Genomic DNA, 25188 nt, shown 5'->3' with positions numbered 1-25188 from the left:
CTGCGCTGATTTCTTACCTTTCTTAGGATCATTGAGACCCCACGAGGTGAGATTTTGCATGGAGCCCCAGTCCGAGGGAGATTGACAGTCATGTTTAGCTTCTTCCATTTTGTAATGATTGCTCCAACAGTGGACCTTTTTTCACCAAGCTGCTTGGCAATTTCCCCGTAGCCCTTTCCAGCCTTGTGGAGGTGTACAATTTTGTCTCTAGTGTCTTTGGACAGCTCTTTGGTCTTGGCCATGTTAGTAGTTGGATTCTTACTGATTGTATGGGGTGGACAGGTGTCTTTATGCAGCTAATGACCTCAAACAGATGCATCTAATTTAGGATAATAAATGGAGTGGAGGTGGACATTTTAAAGGCAGACTAACAGGTCTTTGAGGGTCAGAATTCTAGTTGATAGACAGGTGTTCAAATACTTATTTGCAGCTGTATCATACAAATAAATAGTTAAAAAAATCATAAATTGGGATTTCTGGAATTTGTTTTTTGATTATGTCTCTCACAGTGGACATGCACCTACGATGACAATTTCAGACCCCTCCATGATTTCCAAGTGGGAGAACTTGCAAAATAGCAGGGTGTTCAAATACTTATTTTCCTCACTGTATATATATATATATATATATATATATATATATATATATATATATATATATATATATATATATATATATATATATATATATATACACACACACACACACACAAATGTTTTGCCTCTCAGGGTTGTTTTACAAGGTAATGGTTGCATACACTTTAACATATCAATGTAGTTTGTAAATTGTAATTTGTAAATAAGTAATTTGGAATACTTTTCATTCCCCAGTTTTTTTTTTTTTATTATAACAATAGCAGGTACCTCTACTATTAGGGTCCTTGTTCATGAACTTTCTGTTATTTGATGATAATGCTTTGTCACTGTTTTCCAATTGTGCTTCTGCAATGTTAACTGTCACACTGACTTTTGTGGACATTTCAATACCTACTAACAAGGTCCACTATTATCATCATCATCAGGAAACCCACCCTCAGAAATGGCATGTAGCCTTAGCCAGAGTGTATGCCTATAGTCAGGAAGAGGCTACAAAAGATCAGCAGCACTTAGATGCAATATAGACTAAAATAAGATAAAAACAAGTATTAAGCCCTGTACACACGGCTGGGAAACTCATCAAGAATAAAATGTCGGTTTTCCTGATTTGATGCCTGGCAAGCTTTCTTGCTCGCCGAGTGTACACACACACCATTCAAAAGAACCGCCGTTCTTTTGAATGGCACGAGCGCTGTGACATGATCGACTATGACGAGCATGCGCTTGTCACATTCAATGCTGTCGCCGCCATCTTGCTACACCCTACACTATGCCTTGGAAGCTACCGCACATGCGCCGAAGTCTTATCGAGCATGCGCGGGTTTCCATTGAGGCAGGTAAATATATACATATGCTCGGGTTTCTCGGCAGAAAAACACTGCCGAGAATCGCGACTAGAAAATTGAGATTCCCGACGAGAGCAGGTTCTCTATTTTTCTCGTCGAGATTCCCGGCAGTTTTCTTGACGAAAAACCATACACAAGGTTGCTCTGCCAGCAGTTTTCTTGCTGTTTCTTGCCTAGAAAACCGTGCGTGTGTGTGTACAAGACCTGATAGTAAAAAAAAAATGCCAATTGTCTATGATTCCTAGCACTTGAGCAAACTAAATATGATTCGGGTAGTTATGTATGGATTATGTATTGCATTGCACTTTTGCATCACATGTAATATAATACTCAGCACTTAGTCACTTTCTTGCAGTTTGCACATTTGTGTATATATACTTTTTAATTCTTTAGCGCAAGATCATTGCCAACAGTTAATGATTCGGGTAGGATTTACATTTATTATACAGCACAAAGTTCATAATTGGGTGTCCACTGTTTTGGGAGATAATAAGGCTTATTAAAAAAATTAGTGAACTATGAATCGTTTTATTTGCTTTTGGCTTTCCCTACCTGATCCAAGATGCTGAAAGGTTTATGTTGCTGACAAAAGTAAAAATTCCCGAATACATATTTTTACTAAGATGTCTGTTGGTAATTTGTGAGAACTCAAAAAAAATCCTCTGACATTTAGCACAAAAAAGGAATTTAACTCCTGAACCCCTTTCATGGTGGGCAAGTTCTCAATTTGTGTGGGATAATTAGCGAAGAGGATTTTAGAAAGTAGCCATTTATAATGGTAATTCAAGGTCACAGAACAGTTTAAACATTTTCAGATTCCTAAAATAATTGAACTTAAATATAAAAAGAATACTGAATTATTCATGTTGTACTTAATATGTATTTTATATTAGAATTTTTCTGTAGGATAATATAGTAAGACTATTTCTATCTATATAAGGAAAAATTTAAACTCTCCTTTTCATATGTTAATATCAAGTTTGAGCTAGAATGAATGAATGACTGCATTGGATTTAAGAAACCATAAAATAAAAAGATACAATTTAGCTTCATCGAACAGGCAAATGGTGACACGCCTATCCAATTTGTAGTTTATTACCCATCTAAAGTATATATAATGCTAAAAAAAATAAAGAAAAAAAAATAGTGTTGGATAGAGATGAGGGTTAAAACCCCACCCGTTGTTGGGGAGTGTTTTTTTTTATATATATCTGTGTTCAATTTGGAACATTTCCCTTCACTACTTCTATTGCAAATACTACAGGATGTTCACTGGAAGAACTCTACTCTGTTGCTGTTCAGGTGAAAACTCAAAATTTGGGATTTTACCCTATATTCAGTCCCACTGACAATGGCCACCAAGGAAAATAGAGAGGCTGATTCTCAAACAGCACTAAAAATCTAACAAAAGTGGTAACCTTTTTCAAATGTATCCAAAACTAGATACAGTTTTACAGGTTTCTTTTCAGTAAAGACTCCAACCTGCATGTGATTACTATGTCAGAGAAGATATGTTAATCACACTGACTGACTCCCAATAATCAGTTCAGACCAGTCTGTGACAGTTAGGATTTAAAGGCTAAGTTCACCTTTTTTCGGAATTCCAGCTCCCCTATGTACCAACATAGCATTAATTTACTTATTTTGCAAAAATAAAGCAGCTTTCCATTAATTCTACACTGACTTACCTGACTCTCTTCATAGTTTTTCTGTTTAACCACTTAAGGACCGCTGCATGGCGATATACGTCGACAGAATGGCACGGCTGGGCACATGGACTACAGGTCGCTGATCGCTCGCGACCCGGTCCGAAGCTCCGTGACCGCGCCCGCGGACCCAATCGCCACCGGTGTCCCACGATCGGGTCACCGAAGCTGAAGAATGGGGAGAGGTGAGTGTAAACAAACCTTCCCCGTTCTTCTCTGTGGCTTGTCACTGATCGTCTGTTCCCTGTCATAGGGAACGACGATCAGTGACGTCACACGTCCAGGCACGCCCCCCTACAGTTAGAAAAAACACATTAGTACACACCTAACCCTTTAGAGCCCCCTAGTGGTTAACCCCTTCACTGCCATTGTCATTTTCACAGTAATCAGTGCATTTTTATAGCACTTTTCGCTGTGAAAATGACAATAGTCCCAAAAATGTGTCAAAAGTGTCCGATGTGTCTGCCATAATGTCACAGTCACGAAAAAAATCGCTGATCGCCGCCATTACTAGTAAAAAAAAATAATAATAAAAATGCCATAAAACTATCCCCTGTTTTGTAAACGCTATAAATTTTGCGCACACCAATCAATAAACGCTTATTGCGATTTTTTTACCAAAAATATGTAGAAGAATATGTATTGGCCTAAACTGAGGGAATTTTTTTTTTGTTTTATATCTTTTTTGGGGGATATTTATTATAGCAAAAAGTAAAAAATATTGCTATTTTTTCAAAATTGTCGCTCTATTTTTGTTTATAGCGCAAAAAATTAAAACTGCAGAGGTGATAAAATACCACCAAAAGAAAGCTCTATTTGTGGGAAAAAAGGACGCCAATTTTGTTTGGGAGCCATGTCGCACGACCGCGCAATTGTCAGTTAAAGCGACGCAGTGCTGAATCGCAAAAAGGGGCCAGGTCCTTAACCTGCATATTGGTCCGGGTCTTAACCGGTTAAACACACTGCTCCATTACTTCTGCCTTACCTCCTTGTCAAACTTTAGACCACGACACATAAAGGAGTTGACCAACTGAGGGTAGATGATGCAGGGTGTGTGCTAATGAGATCAGCTGGTCAACTCCTTCCTGTGTCATGACCAAAAGTCTGACCAAGCAGTGAGGTAAGCCTGTGTAGGATTAATGGAAAGCTGTTTCATTTTTGCAAAATAAGTACATTCATGCTATATTGGTACATATGGCAGCTGGGAATTAGAAAAAAAAAGTTGAACTTAGCCATTAAAGCTACCAGGTGCACTCAGCGTTGGGTAGCGCTATACTGTACAAGTCATTCATTCATTCATTCATTCATTTATAGTGCTGGTAATGTTTTTTTTAGACAGGTGGTTGAAGTTTTGGCAGAAAGACCACACATTTTTAGCAGTGTTAAATATGTTTATGGTGCAGCAAATTGATATTTTTTTAACTTAATTTCTCTTTATTATTTTCCGTTTTCTTTTCTTTTAAAAAAAATTTGTATGGTTACATACAGGTGATACGCAAATAGATTTTTACATATAATTAGAATTAGAAAAAAATGCTAGCGAACTAACAAATAATGGTAAAAAAAGTGGAAGATAAGGTACTAGAACACATGATGGTATGATATCCTGTTCCATCTGAAACTACCCCCACAGCATTTGTACATTTGAGAAAAATTTTCATGTTTTTACAACTTGAACAAGGAATTAAGGGCCAGATTCAGGTACCTGCGCCGCGGCGTAACGTATCCCATTTACGTTACACCGCCGCAAGTTTTCAGCGTAAGTGCCTGATTTACAAAGCACTTACCTGTAAACTTGCGGCGGTGTATCGTAAAGACGTCCGGTGCAAGCCCGCCTAATTCAAATGGGGCGTGTACTATTTAAATTAGGCGCGCTCCCGCGCCGAACGTTCTGCGCATGCTCCGTTCGTAAATTTTCCGATGTGCTTTGCGCGAAATTACGGCGCCCTGACGTGTTTGTGAATGGCGACGTGCGTAACGTACTTACACCGAAATTTTTTTTTTTTTAATTCGACGCGGGAACGACGGCCATACTTTAACATGGCTGGTGTAAAGTTAAGCAATGAAAAAAATTGCTTAACTTTGCGACGGGAAAAAACGACGTTACGCACGCGAGTAGCTTTGTGATTAACCCGCTTCTTCCCTTATTATGACTGAAAACAAGAAGGAGAATCAACCTTTCTCTAGGCTGAGTAATTTCTTTGCTACGTATTCCTGTTTTCCAATTACAGACTTCATATAGTCTATAGAATGGTTTAATAGGAAATAGAGTAAGGTGCAGCAAGAGAGTGTGAACATGTTTATTCCTCTCATTTTTTTACATTGATCCAGTAAGTGTTAAGACGGTGATCTTTATTTTATAGTTCCAATGGGAATGTACAAAGCACTGTAACTCATAGCAATCAATCACCCTTTATTTTATGATATGCTGTAAAAAAAAAAAGGTTAATTCGCTTTTAAATGCCTGCACATGTGTAGTGCTTCTAATTAAAGTATAGATTTCTGTAAGTTCAAGAGAGATTTTCTGGACATAGCAAAAAATTAAATTTGTCTGTAAAATGTAACTGAAAGTTGAATTCATAGTTTAACACTGGTGACAATTAAACCAATCACATTTTGGTTCACTGGACATTCCCATGTCAAACCCACATGAGTCTTGGGGAGCTGCATCTTGTAATTTGTTCTGTCCTTTTGTAAGGCCAATTCACAGACCTTTGTTAAAAAATGGCACCTCTGTTTCTGCAATTTTTTTTGATCTATTAGTAACTTACATTTGTTGTTGAGGTAACTGTACAGTGGGGATGGGAAAGGGGTTCAAATAAATTTGAGTGGCCAGAAGATGTCCGGCTTGTAGCCTTGCAAATCATAATGTATTACAGTTTCTTCAAATTTTTGGAAACATGATATGTAGTTGTACTTGAATACAAAAGTAAAATATTTAAGACTTACCATTTTCAACTGGATCTTTTACAACAGCATTGGTTTTAGCTATGTCTTCTTTCAATGCACTGTAGTTCTGTTTCAACCCCAGGAGATTCAGATTAAGATCTTTGATGCGTGCAAGAACATCGTTGGCAGTATCATTTGCTTGCTTGGCTTTGTCTTTTGCAGTCTGAATCTTCACCATTGTATCTATTACAGACAAATGTGTGTCAAATGAAGACGGAGAATGGATACAAGAAACTGTCTTCACAATTGAATGTTAACATTATCCTCCCTTGAATTGGAAATTTTTCATTTCATTACACATTACAGTGACATTTCCTCTGGTATTAAATGGCTGAATGTGGCTCTTGAGATTTCCCCCTAAAATCCATATGGTAATAATGCAAAAATAAATGTATAATAATTATGAAATCTGGTCTACAATATTTAATATTGCATTTAAAGTATTTGATTGCTTTTATTCTTTATTTCTATTATCCTTTAGTTTATTATAACAATTCTGCCACAATGGATGCTAATGGTCATTGTTAAGTATAAATATAAAAATAGTAAAAAAGCTCTAATATTTAGCAGAAATTTTGATTTGCACCAGAAATATGGCAGTAAAAATCTTATGAGATGCCATCATCAGTCATGCAACTATGCCTGATGAGATGCTAAAACAAAACCATTAGTGATGGATGTTATTTTTACCTTGAAATTGCATAAATCAATGGTTGTCAACCTGCTTGATAAAGGGAGCCTCAGGTGCAAATCCTAACATCACCAAATGTCCTAACACAATGTTCAGTATATACAGGATGGGCCATTTATATGGATACACCAAAAATAAAAGTTGGATTCAAAATGGCCGACTTCAAAATGGCTGCCATGGTCACCACCCATCTTGAAAAGTTTCCCCCCTTACATATACTAATGTGCCACAAACAGGAAGTTAATATCACCAACCATTCCCATTTTATTAAGGTGTATCCATATAAATGGCCCACCCGGGTGGATCCATATAAATGGCCCACCCTGTACAATACAAAAAACATTCAGCGACTGGACACACTGCAATAGATGACCAGAGGAAGTGGGCATGCTACAAGTAATGGTTAAAGACTGCAGTAATGCTATAAACATGACTGACAATTATTAAGGACATGCTTCAGTAGAATGCTTGACACTTGGAACATGGTTAAAAAACCTGCTAGAGATCGCTGCCATTAATGTTCCTTTACAAGTCGGCTCCCTTTCTGACCCCCTTAAGAAACTACTGCAATCACATTAGATAATTCTCTCAGCAAAAAAACATTATAAAACGTCTGAAAAGATATACAAAAGAGAAAAAAGAGCAAAGAAAAAAAGACAGCATAAAAAACTAAGGGCCAGATTCACAAAAGAGATACGACGGCGTATCTCCTGATACGCCATCGTATCTCTGAGATACGATTGTCGTATCTATGCGTCTGATTCTTAGAATCAGTTACGCATAGATAGCCCTAAGATCCGACAGGTTTAATTGACTTACACCGTCGGATCTTAGGCTGCAATTCTAGGCCGGCCGCTAGGTGGCGATTCCATTGCGGTCGGCGTAGAATATGCAAATGACTAGTAATGCCGATTCACGAACATCTGCTTTGCCCGTCGCTTTAAATGTACGTTGTTTCCGTAGAGATACGCGGCGTAAAACTAAGGGTGCCCTCTAGGTGGCCTAGCCAATGTTAAGTATGGTCGTCGTTCCCGCGTCAAAATTTAAAATTTTCACGTTGTTTGCGTAGGTCATCCATGAATGGCGCTGGACGCCATTTACGTTAACGTCGAAACCAATGACGTCCTTGCGACATCATTTAGTGCAATGCACGTCGGGAAATGTTAGGGACGGAGCATGCGCAGTACGTTCGCCTAATTTAAATGGTGCCCGCCCCATTTTAATTAGGCGGGCTTGCGCCGAGCGGATTTACGCTACGCCGCCGCAAGTTTACAGGAAGTGCTTTGTGAATCAGGCACTATGCTGTAACCTGTGGCAATGTAATGTAAATGGGATACGTTACGCCGCCGCAGCGTAACAGATTTCTACGTGAATCTGCCCCTGAGAATGTGTAAAACAAAATAAACTAAAATCACTTAGCTAGTAGAAACTATATATATTTTGGCTTTACCTAGTTCTGAAAAATACTATAGGAACCAGCGAAATGCATGTTGCCATTGTGCCACAGGTTAGGCATCAGGAGCATAGAAACTTCCAAACTGTATGCACATTCACTTCATCACAATGTATTTGCCAAATGCTATGGCTGTCTGCATAATTCCAAACATGATCCGCTTTAGCTATAGTTACGCCCTTGGCCACATGAACTTTATAGTGCTGTTCTATTTGTTATCCTGTTTCAGCAAAATATCTGCAGCATGTTAATGCAAAATCAATTTGTATATTGCACATTTAGAGCAGTGTGTGATAAAGAGAGTGAAAGTTTCACCTAAGTAATTGAACAGCATCTCATTACAGCAACTTAAGCCAGTAATACACAAATGAATACATACCATTAGGCATTGCGGATAGCTTTCCAAAAGTATTGTTAGAGCTCGGATCATATCTTGGTTTTTCTCATCAGCATTTTTCAATCTGTCCTTTACTTTTGAAAGGTCATTTTCATTCTCTACAAAATAAATAAATATGTATAAATAATATCAATAAATGATTTACAGTTGCAAGCCATGAGCTTATGGACCATTTGAAATTACCAGGATGTCTAAATAAATGGTTAATTAAATGTAATGTGATCTTTTTCTATATTTTACAATACAAACACAAATTTTCCTAAAGTTTAACCATCATAAAAAAAAACACATATGCTACTTTTTCTGGCCTCCTAAAAATGTGATTTTTCGGTCTGTGTTTGGCTTCAGAACTTCTGATTCTTATGCCACGTACACACGGTCAGACTTTTGACCAGGCAAAACTCTGTCTGCATTTCCGACGGAAAAATAGAGAACCTGCTCTGTATCTAAAGTCCGTCAGAAATTCAGACCGAAAAAGTCCGATGGGGCATACACACGGTTGGAATATCCGATGGAAAGCTCCCATCTGACTTTTTCCATCGGAAATTCCGACTGTGTGTACGCAGCATCAGACATAGAAAAAGTATGCAGCAAATAGAGAAGTCAGAGAAAGTGGCATTCCTTATTTCACAATGTACTCCAGGTCAGGGACTTGAAGCATTGAACCAAACAATTAGCTTGACAGTCATTCGTGGTGGAAACCTGTAGGCTAAAGAGGGTCATATATGGCTCAGGTCTTTTCATTCAGTCAGCGGGCCTGAACAAAAAACTGAATTGATCCTTCCATCCACACAGTTGAGGTGGATGAGGGAATCATCCCTCTGCACTATTGTATCGTGTCAGCGGGATGGACTCCCTGTCAGAATACATAGATCAGTTTTGTATTCATTGGCTGCAGCCTCTAAGTGTGTTTTTCCAACAAGCCCATTCTCTTGAGCTCTAGATGGTGCCCCCCAATTCACCACATAAAAATTTGCTGCAACATGGCTTGGTGAACAGCCCCTTCTGGCTGTAATTGTGGGCTATAGGTGAACAGTCAAGGGGGGGGGGTAAAACCATGACTCAACCACCTGTTTTTACCAGCCCTGGCCACCTGTGTGAAAGAGGCCTTAGCAAAAATACCACACCAATACAATCAGTAGATCCCAAGATATAGGCAGCTGTATAGTAAAGCTTGACTTTCTCTGTAAGACCAGTATGAAGGCCTAGTGCAACCGCGGTTTACATACGCATGCGCACCCTGGGCCTGCCTTTGAACATGTTGTTGTCCTGGACTCCTGGGAGAGCCCAGGAACTACGGGGGCCATCGGGAAGGGGGTAGTCGCACCGCGTTGCACGCTCTGTGAAAGTGATTGGAGGCTTTACAGCTGTAGCATCACTTACACTTTCAAGCCAGAAATCGGCTGAACAAGCAGATGAACAGTTCACACTTGGGCATATGGAACTAGGTAATCTACAATGTGAGATATGTCAGATACCCTTTGCCTCAGTACATAGCTTCCACTGGACTGAACAGCTACCTCCAGTCTACTACAGCTCTAGTCTCTGTAGCTCAAAACTATACCAAAATACTGAATGCATGAAAGTAGATTTAGCTACCAAAATGTATTTTCTGCTGTCTTCTTACCCTCCTGCCATAAGGACTTAGGCCGAGTACACACGGTCAGTCAAAACCGATGGAAACGGACTGAAGATCCGTTTCATCGGTCCAAACCAATGGTGTGTGGGCCCCATCGGTCAGTTATCCTTCGGTCAAAATTTTTCGAACTTGCTTTAAAATTGAACCGATGGACGCCTAACCGATAGGTCAAAACCGGCGGTTAGTATGCCAAAGCATCGGTTAAAAACCCACGCATGCTCAGAATCAAGTCGATGCATGCTTGGAAGCATTGAACATTTTTCTCAGCACGTCGTTGTGTTTTACGTCACCGCGTTGGACTCGATCGTTTTTTTAACTGATGGTGTGTAGGCACATCAGACCATCAGTCAGCTTTATCGGTTAACCGATGAGAACGGATCGTTCTCATCAGATGGACTGATCGTGTGTACAGGGCTTTAGTGTTACTAAACTCAGGACCCGGCATTCACCATATCAGGTCTCCCACAGTACACAGAACATGGAAGTGCAATTATTTTAGCAAATATAAACAGCTAAATACCATTTCTCATTAGCAGTATATAGCAGTCTTGTGACTTCTATCAGTGTCTGGTTCAAGCTTGTAGGGGGAGTTTTTATTCTTCTCTGACTGTCCTATGGGGCTGCAGGACTCCTGATCCTCTGTCTGGTCAGTGCTGAATGGCCCTGTGCTGATCACATGCACTCTACCAAAAAAAAAAAAACTGAAAACTGAGCATTTGCAGAGTGACTCCAAAGACTCTGTCTTATCAGGAAATGGTTTGAGGACTGTGGAAGAAGAGGAGGATCAGAGAAGGCAGGATCAAACAGCCTTTTTACACAATGCAAAGGATCAACCCCTTTGATTCCACAGTGAGTATAACAAGCATGCTTTACTGCATATACAGACTGATTTGACTTTTGTGGGTTTAGTAACACGGTAAAGGCTATGTTCACCTTTTCAACAAGAATATCACTTCCCAAAATGAAGCCTTTTATAATATATTTTCTACTGAAACAATCCCAATGTGCCATCTCTCATTTACATAGTCCATGGCAGCTTTGAAACTGCACCTCTCTGTTTAAATTGAAAAAAAAAAAAAAGCATTTTGAGCCTACCACTGCCTGTATCATTATGGGACCTTCCAGGAAACTTCATATCCCATCATGCACTGCCTTGCTGCATCACAGAATAGGGTGTATTTACCACTCTGGACCACACCTCTCTCATTACTAAACCACTTTTTTATTTCCACCCTCTTTCCTACTTCTTCCTTTTAAGGTAGCCCTACACTGTACAGTCTGATTGTACAATCTCCTTTAGATCTAAAGGCAGCTGCAGTTTAGCCTGCCTGATTTGATACATAGATAGATAGTTCTGGCCCTCCTCTTTAATAGTTTTGGTAAGTTTTGGTAAATCTAAACTGTACTGAGATTGCACAATCAGATTGCATAGTGTATGGCCAGCTTTATTCAAGTACATAGGAAGGAGTCGGTGGAGACACTCAGCTGTCATTGTTCTTCTGTAAACTCACCGAATTCACTTTTGGGCCCCACGTTCTGAACCTAACTCACTCCTGATCCCTGTGTTCTGAGCCTAAAGCCCTGTACACACGATCGTAATTTCCGATTGAAAAAGTCAGGCGGACGGTGTGTATGCCCTATCAGAGTAATTCCATTGGAAATTCTGATGAATACCATCGGAGTTTATTTTTTATTTTTTTTGTTTAATAAATACGGAATTGTAAAAGATTTTATCCGCGTGACAAAGAAAAACCCAGAACCCCATCTCCCCCCTCCCCAACAAAATCCCCCCTACCCACCCCCGCCCTTGACCATCCCACGACTCCACTTTAAGAATTCATTCCCTTAATTGAAAATGCGTTCCTATTCCTCTCTCAGGTTTTCTGCAAACCTCCAGGACTTTTTAAATTCCGACCAGGGTGCCCATATATCCTTTTCCCCTACCTTGTGTTTATAGATTCCATATTTTAATTTCTCTCTCCTAAAAGTGTCCTCTACGGAGTCGATCCACTCCCACATTTGCGGACTTTTCGCGTCTCTCCATTTAAGGGGTATCAATCGTTTTGCTGCGTTCAGCAAATGAGGGATCAGTGAACCCTTGTACTCCTTCTCTGGTACCTCCCCCCCATGAAAGAGAACTACCCATGGGTTGTCTTCCACTTCTTTTTTTGTTATTACTTTTATCAGGGCCAAGATTTTTTTCCAATAAGCTTTGATTTTCCGGCAGTCCCACCAAAGGTGTGCCATCGTTCCTCTTGACTCACAACCTCTCCAGCATTGCTCTGACTCACCCCCTCTAAATTTGGCAATTTTATCTGGGGTGGTATACCACCTTGTCAGACATTTGAAGTTCATCTCGGCGGTTCTTACATCTACTGCCGAGGTGTGAGTCATATTCAGGATTCTTCCTATGGTCGTTTTCCCCCTTGGGACCCCTAAGTCTCTTTCCCAATTTTGGATGTATTTTAGCGTGTCCAACTCTTCCGTTTTCTGCAAGTAATTATAGATTTTAGATATATTTCCTTTTGAGCTTTCGGTGCTACACATTTGTTCCAATATAGTGTACTCCTCTTGTGACCGCAAAGGGTGTGGTAGGCGCTTGACAAATGACACCAACTGCAAGTATCTCCACTCGTCGAGCGCCCTAATTCCAATCCTATATTTAATATCGTGAAGTGTCCTAATTTTACCATCTAGTGTTATATCTTTTAACTGTGTTCTATTTGTGATCCAATTTCCCCCTACTTCTTTTGTCCCTGGAATAAAATATTCATTTTCTTTTAAATCTATAAAGGGTGAGTTGAATTCTGTTTTTAATTGTTTGTGTAATCTATCCCAAATCCTCCATGCATTATGTGTAATTGTGTGTGTTGACGTGTGTAAGGATCTATATTGTGGTGGATTCCAAATTAATCTCCCTAACTGTGCCCTCGCTAATGTGCATTCAATATTTATCCATCTTTTGTCCTGGGACTCTTTAGCCCATTCTATGACCCGTGAGAGAACCGAAGCATTATAATACAATCTGATGTCGGGTACAGCTAAGCCTCCCTTTTTCTTGGCCCGTTTTAGGATTTGAGCAGACACCCTGTGTTTTTTATTATTCCAAATATAGTTCATTATGAGGGAGTTAATTATTTTGATGAATGACGGTGGGAGGTAAATTGGGACCATTTGAAACTTATATAGAATTTTTGGGATGAGGACCATTTTTACCACATTTATCCTCCCGAACCACGAGATTGGTCTATTATATATGTTTTTAATTTCACTTTTTATTTCGTTGAGCAGGGGGATAACATTTATTCTATATATTTTCTTGATGGTATTTGCCAGTTTTATTCCCAGGTACTTTATTTCTTTTTGCCATGTGAAATTATATTTCTTCCGCAGATATTGTTCTTCCTCTTTAAGAATGTTAATATTCAGGATCTCCGTCTTTTCTGTATTCATTTTGAAGTTTGACACCTCACCATATTGTTTTAAGGTAGCTATTAACTTCGGGAGAGTGACTCTTGGGCTACTTATATAGAATAGAATGTGCGGATAAAGATCCATTGATCTTGATCCTAGCACATGGATGGAAATAGAGCGTTTTGATCCATTTGATCATCCTTGGGCCTATTCCTATAAATTCTAGTGTTTGTATCAGGAACCCCCAGTCTACCCTGTCGAACGCTTTCTCAGCGTCTACTGACAGGAATAGACCGGGGGTCCCTCTTTCTTTGATCTGCTCCAGGAGAAGAAGTGCCCTAACCCCATTGTCCTTTCCCTCCCTCCCAGGTATAAAACCAACCTGGTCTGGGTGGACAATGGCTGTCATCACCCCCTTCATTCGTTCGGCCAAAATTTTTGCATACAGTTTGGTGTCTGCATTCAGGAGTGAGATAGGTCGGAACCCTGAACAATTCGTGTTGTCCTTTCCCTCTTTTTTAATAACAGTGATCGTAGCTGTTAATGCCTCTCTACTCATCTCATAGTCTAACCCCAACCCATTGAAATATTGACATAGTCTAGGGACTAAGATGGTACTAAACCTTTGTATGTAGGCAGACGTGAAACCGTCTGGTCCAGGGCTTTTCCCATTGGGAGTATTTTTTAAGCCCTCACTTATTTCCTGCTCAGTTATACATTCCTCCATTCTTTCTATCTCATACTCTTCTATCTTCGGTAGATTAGTTTGCTGTAATACTTCCCTGATCTTATCCTTTTTTTCGGCTGGGTCCCTGATCTTCTGTTGAACGTCGTATAGTTTTTCATAATAGCTTCTAAAGGATTCTGCTATTTTATTTGTCGCATATACTAAGTCCCCATTCCCATTCCTGATTTTTTCGATAAAATTCCTGGTTTTCTTTTTTCTTACCATTCTGGCCAAGTTTTTACTAGGTTTATTTCCCCAGACATATCTTTCTCTCTCTATCCTGTCTATGAAATTCTTGGTTTCTTGCCCGGCAAGGGCTTTATATTCATCTCTTATTATAGTTAACTTACGGAGTGTTTCCCTCTTTTGGCCCTGTATTTTATGTTCCTGTTCCAGCCTATATATCTCCTCCTTTAATGTTTTTAGTTTACTCATTCTTATTGTATTTTTCTTTGCCCCTTCTGCAATAAAAATCCCTCTTATATAAGCTTTGTGGGCGTCCCACAGGGTTGCTCCTGAGATACCCTCCTTGTCATTCTCCTGAAAATACCATTCCAATTCTTTCTGTACTCTCTCGACCACATCCTCGTCCCCCAACAGACTTTCATCCAATCTCCATTCCGGTGGGATGCATTTTTGTATGGATGTGCTTATTTTCATGGTTATAGGGGCGTGGTCTGATAGCGTCATGATCTCACAACTTGCTTCGACCACCCTCTCCAAAAGTCTATGGTCCACGAGGATGTAGTCGATCCTCGAGTACGTCCCATGCACAGGGGAAAAAAACGTATAGTCACGTGTCCTGGGGTTGAGAATTCGCCAGACATCCACCATTTGGTTTTGTGTCATTTGTTTTTTCAGTAGCTTAAGGTGCTCACCGTTATTCCCCTGAGCATGGGACGTACTATCGAGGCTCGGACACATGCAGAAGTTAAAGTCCCCCATCAACACCACATGTCCCTCTTCAAAATCTTTTAATTTTCTGAGGATTTTACTAATATATTTAGCCGAATTCACATTGGGGGCATACACATTTGCCAGAGTGTAGTCCTCCTCTCCTAGTTTTATTTTCAAGAACAGGAATCTCCCCTCAGGGTCATTCAGTCTGTCCACCAATGTGAATCTAACTCCTCTTGCAAATCCTATGGCGACCCCACGAGATCTCGATGAGACTGTATCTCCATAATACCAGACGGGATATTCAGATGAATACAGCTTTATATTAGACTCTAAGGCAGGGGTCCTCAAACTTTTTAAACAGGGGGCCGGTTCACTGTCCCTCAGACCGTTAGAGGGCCGGACTATAAAAAAAACTATGAACAATTTCCTATGCACACTGCACATATATTATTTTGAAGTGAAAAAAACAAAATGGGAACAAATACAACCCTCCCCCTTCATCATTATAAGCCCCCCCCTCACAATCATTAATTGCAAACCGATCATGATCATTGCAAGCCCCCCCACCTCACCATCATCATCCCCTCATTGCAAGCCCCCCTCGCCATCATCATTGTAAGCCCCTCATTGCAACCCCCCCCCACAATCATTAATTGCAAGCCGATCAAGAACATTGCAAGCTCATCAGCCCCCCCCCACCATCATCATCATTACATCATCAGCCCCATCATCACCATCATTAATTACATCACCATCAGCCCCCCTCACCATCATCATCATCAGCCCCCCCCCCACCATCATCATCATTACAAAATCATCAGCCCCACCATCATCATCATCATTAAAAAATCATCAGCTCCATCATCATCATGATTACAAAATCATCAGCTCCATTATCATCATCATTACAAAATAATCATCATTACAAAATCATCAGTTCCACCATCATCATCATTACAAAATCATCAGCCCCACCATCATCATCATTATCATTAAAAATTCACGCGGGCCGTAGTTTGAGGACCCCTGGGTTAAACCCCCCCCACCACCATCATTATCGTAAGCCAGGCCCCCCCCCTTCATCATCATTAAAAAATCATCCGCTCCCCTCACCATCATAAGCCAGGCCCCCCCCCCCACCATCATCATTAAAAACCCATCAGCTCCCCTCACCATTGCAAGCCAGCCCCCACCATCATCATTAAAAAATCTTTAGCTCCCCTCACCATCGCAAGCCAGCCCCCCCACCCCCATCATCATCATCATCATTAAAATAATCTTAAGCTCCCCTCACAATCGCAAGCCAGCCACCCCCCACCATCATCATCATTATTAAAATAATCTTTAGCTCCACTCACAATCCAGCCACCATCATCATCCTTATTAAAATAATCTTTAGCTCCCCTCACAATCCAGCCACCCCCCCCCCCGCCATCATCATCATCATCATCATTAAAATAATCTTTAGCTCCCCTCACAATCCAGCCACCCCCCCCCCCGCCATCATCATCATCATCATCATTAAAATAATCTTTAGCTCCCCTCACAATCCAGCCACCCCCCCCCCCCGCCATCATCATCATCATCATCATTAAAATAATCTTTAGCTCCTCTCACAATATAGCCACCCCCCCATCATCATCATCATCATTAAAAATAAACGTTAGCTCCCCTCACAATCGCAAGCCAGCCCCCCCCATTGTAAGCACCTCACAGCCTCCTTACTGTTTTGTGCTGTGTCAGTCTGGCTGTCACGATGCTCCCCCGCTGTAACAGTTCCGGCGCGCTGTGTTAAATGTCCCGCCCTCCTCCTCCTCCTAGACCAGCTTGTGTGACAGACAGCACACTGGCTCTATCACACAAGCTAGTCTTCTAGGAGGAGGAGGGCGGGACATTTATCACAGCGCGCCGGAACTGTTAACGCTGTGTTTCACGGAGATCTCCGTGACACAGCAGGATTGCTGTGTAACCGGCCGGCATTGCCTGTCAGGGACGGGCGGGCCGGATTAAAGTCCTCCGCGGGCCGCATGTGGCCCGCGGGCCGTAGTTTGAGGACCCCTGCTCTAAGGTAATGTGGGTCTCTTGTAGGTAGACAATATCTACTTTATACTGCGTAAGTTCGGCAAGAATTTTATGTCTCTTAATATGGGAGTTTAATCCTTTTACATTGTATGATAAGAACTTAATATCTGTCATTTATCTCTTTTTTTTTTTTTTTTTTTGAGTTTGAAAATAATTCTTGTGGAGTCGTTCAGATGGTCCCCCTCCCGTCTCCCTCCCTTCCCCCACCTCCCATTTCCCCCCCCCCAAATCCCCATCCCCCCTCCCTCCTCCCCCCTCCCTGGCCCACTTTTGGCCTGGAAGCCGCTGGTAGAAGACTCATCACCTTCATCCTCGGCTCCTCTTTCGTGGTGGTGCTCGGTGCACTCCATTGACTCCCCCTCCCTCTCCCCCCCCCCCAATCCAGCATCCTGATATTCTAGGCTAACCCGAGCCCCGCTAGCCCACCCACTCCGGTAGATCTGGATTCCTCCGGGTACCTTAGTCGTGCTGTTTTACCCCCCTTTATGCCTATAAGGCACGCCGGAAAACCCCATTGATACTTTATGTTTTGTGCCCGCATCAGCTCTAAGAGGGGTTTCAGGTGTCTTCTCCTTGCTAACGTTTCTTTTGACAGATCGGAAAATATCTGTAGCTCAGTCTCTCTATATTTCAGGGGGGGTTTCCCCCTAAGCCTTCCCCAAATTTCTGCTTTATCTACATAATTCCTGAAACGTACCACTACATCCCTAGGACCGAATCTTTCTGTCTGTTGGGGGTTCCCCACTCTGTGAACTCTCTCGATCTTAAGGGGCTTAGATTCTACTGATCTCTCCAGTAGGGGGTTAAAAATTGTGTTCATGATATCTCTGAGATCTTCATCCCTATCTTCTACCACCGATCTGATTCTAAGGTTCTGTCGCCTGTTGCGGTTCTCCTGGTCCTCGATCCTATATGCCGTCAATCTCTGATTTTCGGTCAGGGCCTTTACTTGCTTTTTCAGGGAGTTTATTTCCTGGTCCTGTTCCTCTATTCTCCTTTCCGTCTCGACCACTCTTTCGCGCAGCCCTCCGAGGTCTATTCTTACCTTGTTAATTTCTGTCTTTATGATATTTTCCATGACATTTTCCATCCTCTGCAACATTGCGTTCATCTCTGCCTTTGTAGGGGGATGTGTATCTTGGGCTAGCTCCTCTGCATTATTTTGCTCTTGTTCGCTTTCTAGTGTCGTTTCACTTCTAGAGCTCTCCGCACTATCTGCCCCTTTTTTTTTATCGCTCTTCTTCTTTTCAGTCTTCTTTGCGAGTCCTGAGCTTTTAAGGGTCCCTTCTTGAGTCATATATTGCTGTATGGAGCTATTCCCCGAATTATTCTTAGTTGGTTTAGTAGTACCGCCTCTCGTCGCTCTATTCATTTTGTTGGAGGGTCTGATTCTCTTCCCCAGTTTGGAAACAACAAGGGAGAAGCCAGTAAAGAGGCGCCAATGAAAGGGGGACCCCAGGGCGGGGATGTCGCCACTGCCAATCCGACCCTTTTCCCATTCAGGTTTTATCTGTACCAATCAATGGCTATTATGGTCAGGCCTGCCGTGTCTTCCAGCTTATCCTCTTATGCTGGGAATACCAGCGGTGTAGTTTAGGGGTGTTTTCCTCCTTGCACTGGGTTGTCTGCCCAAACAAGTGGTTTACTGCTATAGACCAGCCACCTTTGAATCCTACTCCAGATGTATCCTACCAGGTTGTGTAATTATAACCGTTAGACCGTTATTACTTCGGGGACAGTGTATAACATGTTCTCCCGTATATCCCAGCCCAGAGTCTCTACATTGGGATATGCTCCACAAATGTCCTGTGAGATTTTATACTATGACTGCACCCTGTATGAGGGTTTTGCACTCCTTAGTCAGTTAAGGCTTTATACCGGTTTATCTCTCTCCCTCTTTGGTCACTGCATTACATCACAGTCAGGACTTACTTATCAGAGCTCCCGAGATCAAGGCAATTATTGCATTATTTCACGGCCCCTACTCCTTATCAGTACTCCCAAAATCAAAGGAAATTATTGCATTACATCACAGTCCAGCTTACTTTTTTTTCAATATTCCCAAAGTCAAGGCAAATATTGCATTATATCACAGTCCAAATTTAATTATCAGTTCTCCCAAAATCAGGGCCGGTATTATATATATTGCAGGGGGGGACATAAAAAACAGGGGAGCTCTTAATATTTCATTTCTCCGTCCCCCGGTCTTGGGCGCTGTCTTAAGAGCTGGAATTATGCCAGCCTTATACCCGCCTCTCACAGCCACCTGTAGATTTTTAACCAGTGGTATCCAAAGAGATTAAGTGTTTGTGACCATCTTTTATAACATATGAATTCCTCCTCCTCAGGCCGCTCAAACTTCGGTACCAACTTCACAGGTTCTGCCCGGAATCTCTGCCCAGCGTCCGTCCCTGGGCTACCTGTCCAGGGGGACTACCTAATTAAAGTCCTCTTGCGCATATGTCAATTACAGTTCCCTTTTTTGGAGATGTCAAACGGTGGTATTTATGCCATTTGTGTAACTAGCTTCAGTAATTGTCACAGCAGATCCTTCATTACAGCATAACTATTAATATCATGACCATTAACCACATATCTCTGTCAGTCCCACCACATATCTCTGTCAGTCAGAGGTTCTTATCAAAATTGGGGTTTAACAGATTACACAGCTCCTTTACACCAGACCAGACAGGTTTATGCAGGGGGGGGGGGGGGCGGGGGTGTCCCCAGGGGGGAGGGGGGGGATCGGGACGGCACCCGACCCTGCTCGGCTCTACTGAGCGTCTCACCCAACCTCAGGACCCACGCATTCGGCCCGCCTGACTGCTCCAACTTCCTCCGCTGCTCTCTTCCTTCTCGTGTGCAGCAGCTGTGCCCGAGCCCGCCTATTCACTTGCGTCCCGAGTGCGTCCTGGATCTCGGCTAAGGGTCGTGTTGTGCGGGGCTAAGTCTCCGGCTCCGGTCTTCAGGATGTCAGCCTCTCACGCTGTCATCCTCCGGTCAGCTGCTGGTGTCTTCGGATCCCCGCCGCTCGCTACCTCGAGCCATGGAGCGCTCCGGCACCTCCCACCCACGCACACGTCACGTCCGCATCACGTGATCCGACTCGTTGTGGATTCAAACAAAACAAAAGTGACCATCGGAGTTTAGATAGAGAACATGTTTTCTTTTACTCCGATGGAATTCCGTCAGAATTACGATGTGATTTTGTACGGTCAAAGGTCCGATCGTGTGTACGGGACTTAACACACTTCTGATCCCTGCGTTCTAAGTGCAATGCACTCCTGATCCCTGCATTCTGAGCGCAACACACTCTTGAACTCTACATTTCTGGCGTAACACACTACTGAACCCTGCATTCTGCATAATAAGATACAGTATCTCACAAAAGTGAGTACACCCCTCACATTTTTGTAAACATTTTATAATATCTTTTCATGTGGCAACACTGAAGAAATTACACTTTGCTACAATGTAAATGAGAGAAATGTACAGATTGTATAACAGTGTATATTTGCTGTCCCCTCAAAATAACTCATCACACAGCCAATAATGTCTAAACCGCTGGCAACGAAAATGAGTACACCCCTAAGTGAAAATATCCAAATTGGGCCCAAAGTGTAAATATTTTGTGTTGCCACCATTATTTTCCAGCACTGCCTTAACCCTCTTGGGCATGGAGTTCACAGAGCTTCACAGGTTGCCACTGGAGTCCTCTTCCACTCCTTCATGATGACATCACAGAGCTGGTGGATATTAGAGACCTTGCGCTCCTCCACTCTCTGTTTGAGGATGCCACAGATGCTCAATAGGGTTTAGGTCTGGAAACATGCTTAGCCAGTCCATCACCTTTACCCTCAGCTTCTGTAGCAAGGCAGTGGTCCTCTTGGAGGTGTGTTTGGGGCCGTTATGTTGGAATACTGCCCTGCAGCCCAGTCTCCGAAGAGATGGGATCATGCTCTGCTTAAGTATGTCGCAGTACATGTTGGCATTCATGGTTCCCTCAATGAACTGTAGCTCCCCAGTTTCGGGAGCACTCACGCAGCCCCAGGCCATGACACTCCCACCACCATGCTTTACTGTAGGCAAGACACACTTTTCTTTGTATTCCTCACCTGGTTGCTGCCACACATGCTTGACACCATCTGAACCAAATTAGTTTATCTTGGTCTCATCAGACGAAAGGACATGGTTCCAGTGATCCATGTCCTTAGTCTGCTTGTCTTCAGCAAACTGTTTGCAGGCTTTCTTGCGCATCATCTTTAGAAGAGGCTTCCTTCTGGGGCGACATCCATGCAAACCCATTTGATGCAGTGTGCATCGTATGGTCTGAGCACTGACAGGATGACCCCCCACCCCTTCAACCTCTGCAGCATTGCTGGCAGCACTCATACGTCTATTTCTAAAAGACAACCTCCGGATATGTAAAAAGGGGGGAACTAATGCGCAAAACCAATCTATCCAGGGCAACTAAGTTCAATAAAATAAAATATAAATAAATCTATAAAGGCAGCAGCCACTACTAAAACAGTGATCACGCACCAATAAGCATATGTAAAACAGGGAGTGTAATGGCGCTTGCCAAAGGGAAACTACAATAAAATAAGATATATTTCACACATAACAACGTATGAGTATTGATCAGTAAATTTAATCAATATGTGTTCCACTCCTAATTTCCTTAAAGACCCTTCATGACATCCATAATTCAGGTGTGAAGGGCAGGAGTAGTGGATATAATGGATGAAATGGATTTACAATGATACTATGGAAATCATTGATTAACCACTTAAAGACCTCAGGTGTTTTTCAGATTTGGTGTTTGCAAGACTAAAACATTTTTTTCTGCTAGAAAATTACTTAAAACCCCCAAACATTATATATTTTTTTTTTCTAACACCCTAGAGAATAAAATGGCGGTCATTGCAATACTTTTTGTCACACCGTATTTGCGCAGCAGTCTTACAAGCGCACTTTTTTTGGAAAAAATTCACTTTTTTGAATTAAAAAATAAGACAACAATAAATTTGGCCCAATTTTTTTATATATTGTGAAAGATAATGTTACGCCGAGTAAAATGATACCCAACATGTCACGCTTTAAAATTGCGCCCGCTCGTGGCATGGCGTCAAACTTTTACCCTTAAAAATCTAGATAGGCGACGTTTAAAAAATTCTATAAGTTGCATTTTTTGAGCTACAGAGTAGCTCTAGGGCTATAATTATTGCTCTCGCTCTAACGATCGCGGCGATACCTCACTTGTGTGATTTGAACACCGTTTTCATATGCGGGCGCTACTCGCGTATGCGTTCGCTTCTGCGCGCGAGCTCGTCAGGACGGGGCGCTTTAAAAAAATTTTTTTTTGTTTTCTTATTTAATTTTATTGATTTTATTATTTTTTACACTAAAATATAAAAAAAAAAAAAAATGATCACTTTTATTCCTATTACAAGGAATGTAAACATCCCTTGTAATAGAAACAAGCATGACAGGTCCTCTTAAATATGAGATCTGGGGTCAAAAAGACCTCAGATCTCATATTTAGGCTTAAATGCAAAAAAAAAAAAAAAAAAGGAAAATTTGTCATTTAAAAAAATGACAGAAAAAAAATTGTCTCTTTAAGAGGCTGGGCGGGACTGACGTTTTGACGTCACTTCCGCCCAGCAGAGCTATGAGGACGGGTGGGGGCCATCTTGCCCTCACTCAAGTCCTCACTCTCCAGGCGGCAGCATCGGATCTCCTCCGCCGCTACCGACGGCTCCGGTAAGCGGCGGAGGGCGCGGAAAAGCGGCGGGAGGGGGGGGGGCCCTCTCCCGCCACCGATAACGGCGATCTCGCGGCGAATCCGCTGCGGAGACCGCCGTTATCGTTTACATGGCCGCCAGCTGAAAACATGGATATTTCAGTTGTGGCAGCAGCTGCTGCCGTTACTGAGATATCCATGTTTAAAAAGAGGACGTATATATACAGTGGGGGGTCCGTAAATTAAAGTGAATGTGCAAATAAGATGTAAACAAGAACTTCCAGTGATACCGCCAAAATAAAGTGCTCAAGTGTTGACGTGAATACAGAATCCCAAATTAGAAGTACTTTGTATAAAAATTACAAAATATTATAGCAAATAAGCCAATGTGCACAAAGATCAAAAGTGCAAAGTGAATAAATAGTGTTATAAAATGATTTCATAGAGAATATATGTATAAAAAAATATATCATAAATATATTTTAAAATGTTCCAGTTAATAGGGTGTTCAGATTGACTTCCAATGTTTCATACAAAAAATGTTCAAAAAATGTGTTCCAAACGTGCAAATAAATGAGAAAAAATGAATAAAGTGAAAAAAATATTCAAAGTGCAAAATTTCAAGATTTCCCAGCAGTGAAAAAGTTGTTCAAACCAATGCTCCAATCCACCACACGATCCTCCAGTGTAACTGTGCAGATAGGATAGAGAATGCTAGCCTCTCACCTCAATTGTGATCATAAAAGCCTGTTGGATAGGGGATGAAACCCAGCAGTACACGCTCTGCATACAGGAAGGCTCAGGTAGCTCCGATCCTCCACCTCCAAGTTCCTCCAGACCACTCTCAAGAGAAGCAAAAGGCAGGCTCCATAGTGCAGTAAATCAATGGTAATTTAATAGAAAATATAGTAACACTCACAATTATAACGGCTGTGAACAGCATGCAGATACTCCACAGTAATGTTTACAGATGGTCAGCAGATCTCCGCTCTCGGCCGCGAGCGGAGATGACGTCACCAAGGAGGAGTGTCGTTGGTGACGTCATCTCCGCTCGCGGCCGAGAGCGGAGATCTGCTGACCATCTGTAAACATTACTGTGGAGTATCTGCATGCTGTTCACAGCCGTTATAATTGTGAGTGTTACTATATTTTCTATTAAATTACCATTGATTTACTGCACTATGGAGCCTGCCTTTTGCTTCTCTTGAGAGTGGTCTGGAGGAACTTGGAGGTGGAGGATCGGAGCTACCTGAGCCTTCCTGTATGCAGAGCGTGTACTGCTGGGTTTCATCCCCTATCCAACAGGCTTTTATGATCGCAATTGAGGTGAGAGGCTAGCATTCTCTATCCTATCTGCACAGTTACACTGGAGGATCGTGTGGTGGATTGGAGCATTGGTTTGAACAACTTTTTCACTGCTGGGAAATCTTGAAATTTTGCACTTTGAATATTTTTTTCACTTTATTCATTTTTTCTCATTTATTTGCACGTTTGGAACACATTTTTTGAACATTTTTTGTATGAAACATTGGAAGTCAATCTGAACACCCTATTAACTGGAACATTTTAAAATATATTTATGATATATTTTTTTATACATATATTCTCTATGAAATCATTTTATAACACTATTTATTCACTTTGCACTTTTGATCTTTGTGCACATTGGCTTATTTGCTATAATATTTTGTAATTTTTATACAAAGTACTTCTAATTTGGGATTCTGTATTCACGTCAACACTTGAGCACTTTATTTTGGCGGTATCACTGGAAGTTCTTGTTTACATCTTATTTGCACATTCACTTTAATCAATGATTTCCATAGTATCATTGTAAATCCATTTCATCCATTATATCCACTACTCCTACCCTTCACACCTGAATTATGGATGTCATGAAGGGTCTTTAAGGAAATTAGGAGTGGAACACATATTGATTGAATTTACTGATCAACCTCCGGATATGATGCTGAGCATATGTTCTCAACTTCTTTGTTCGACCATGGTGAGGCCTGTTCTGAGTGGAACCTTTCCTGTTAAATCACT

The 25188-nt window shown here is 41.6% G+C and overlaps 1 protein-coding gene across 1 annotated transcript in view; it reads right to left on the bottom strand.

The window, feature by feature from the left end:
- The window catches only part of LAMA2 (laminin subunit alpha 2), a 1029834-nt gene that overhangs the window by 134372 nt on the left and 870274 nt on the right, over nucleotides 1-25188 (bottom strand). The window contains 3 exon segments of the mRNA XM_040350410.1: nucleotides 6097-6279; nucleotides 8620-8658; nucleotides 8661-8735. Coding sequence (XP_040206344.1) covers nucleotides 6097-6279; nucleotides 8620-8658; nucleotides 8661-8735 — 297 coding nt within the window.

This window comes from Rana temporaria, chromosome 4, assembly GCF_905171775.1.
Source record: "Rana temporaria chromosome 4, aRanTem1.1, whole genome shotgun sequence".
Lineage (NCBI taxonomy): Eukaryota > Metazoa > Chordata > Amphibia > Anura > Ranidae > Rana > Rana temporaria.
The sequence above is the reverse complement of the archived record's forward strand: the minus strand, read 5'-3'. Positions and strand labels throughout refer to the sequence as shown.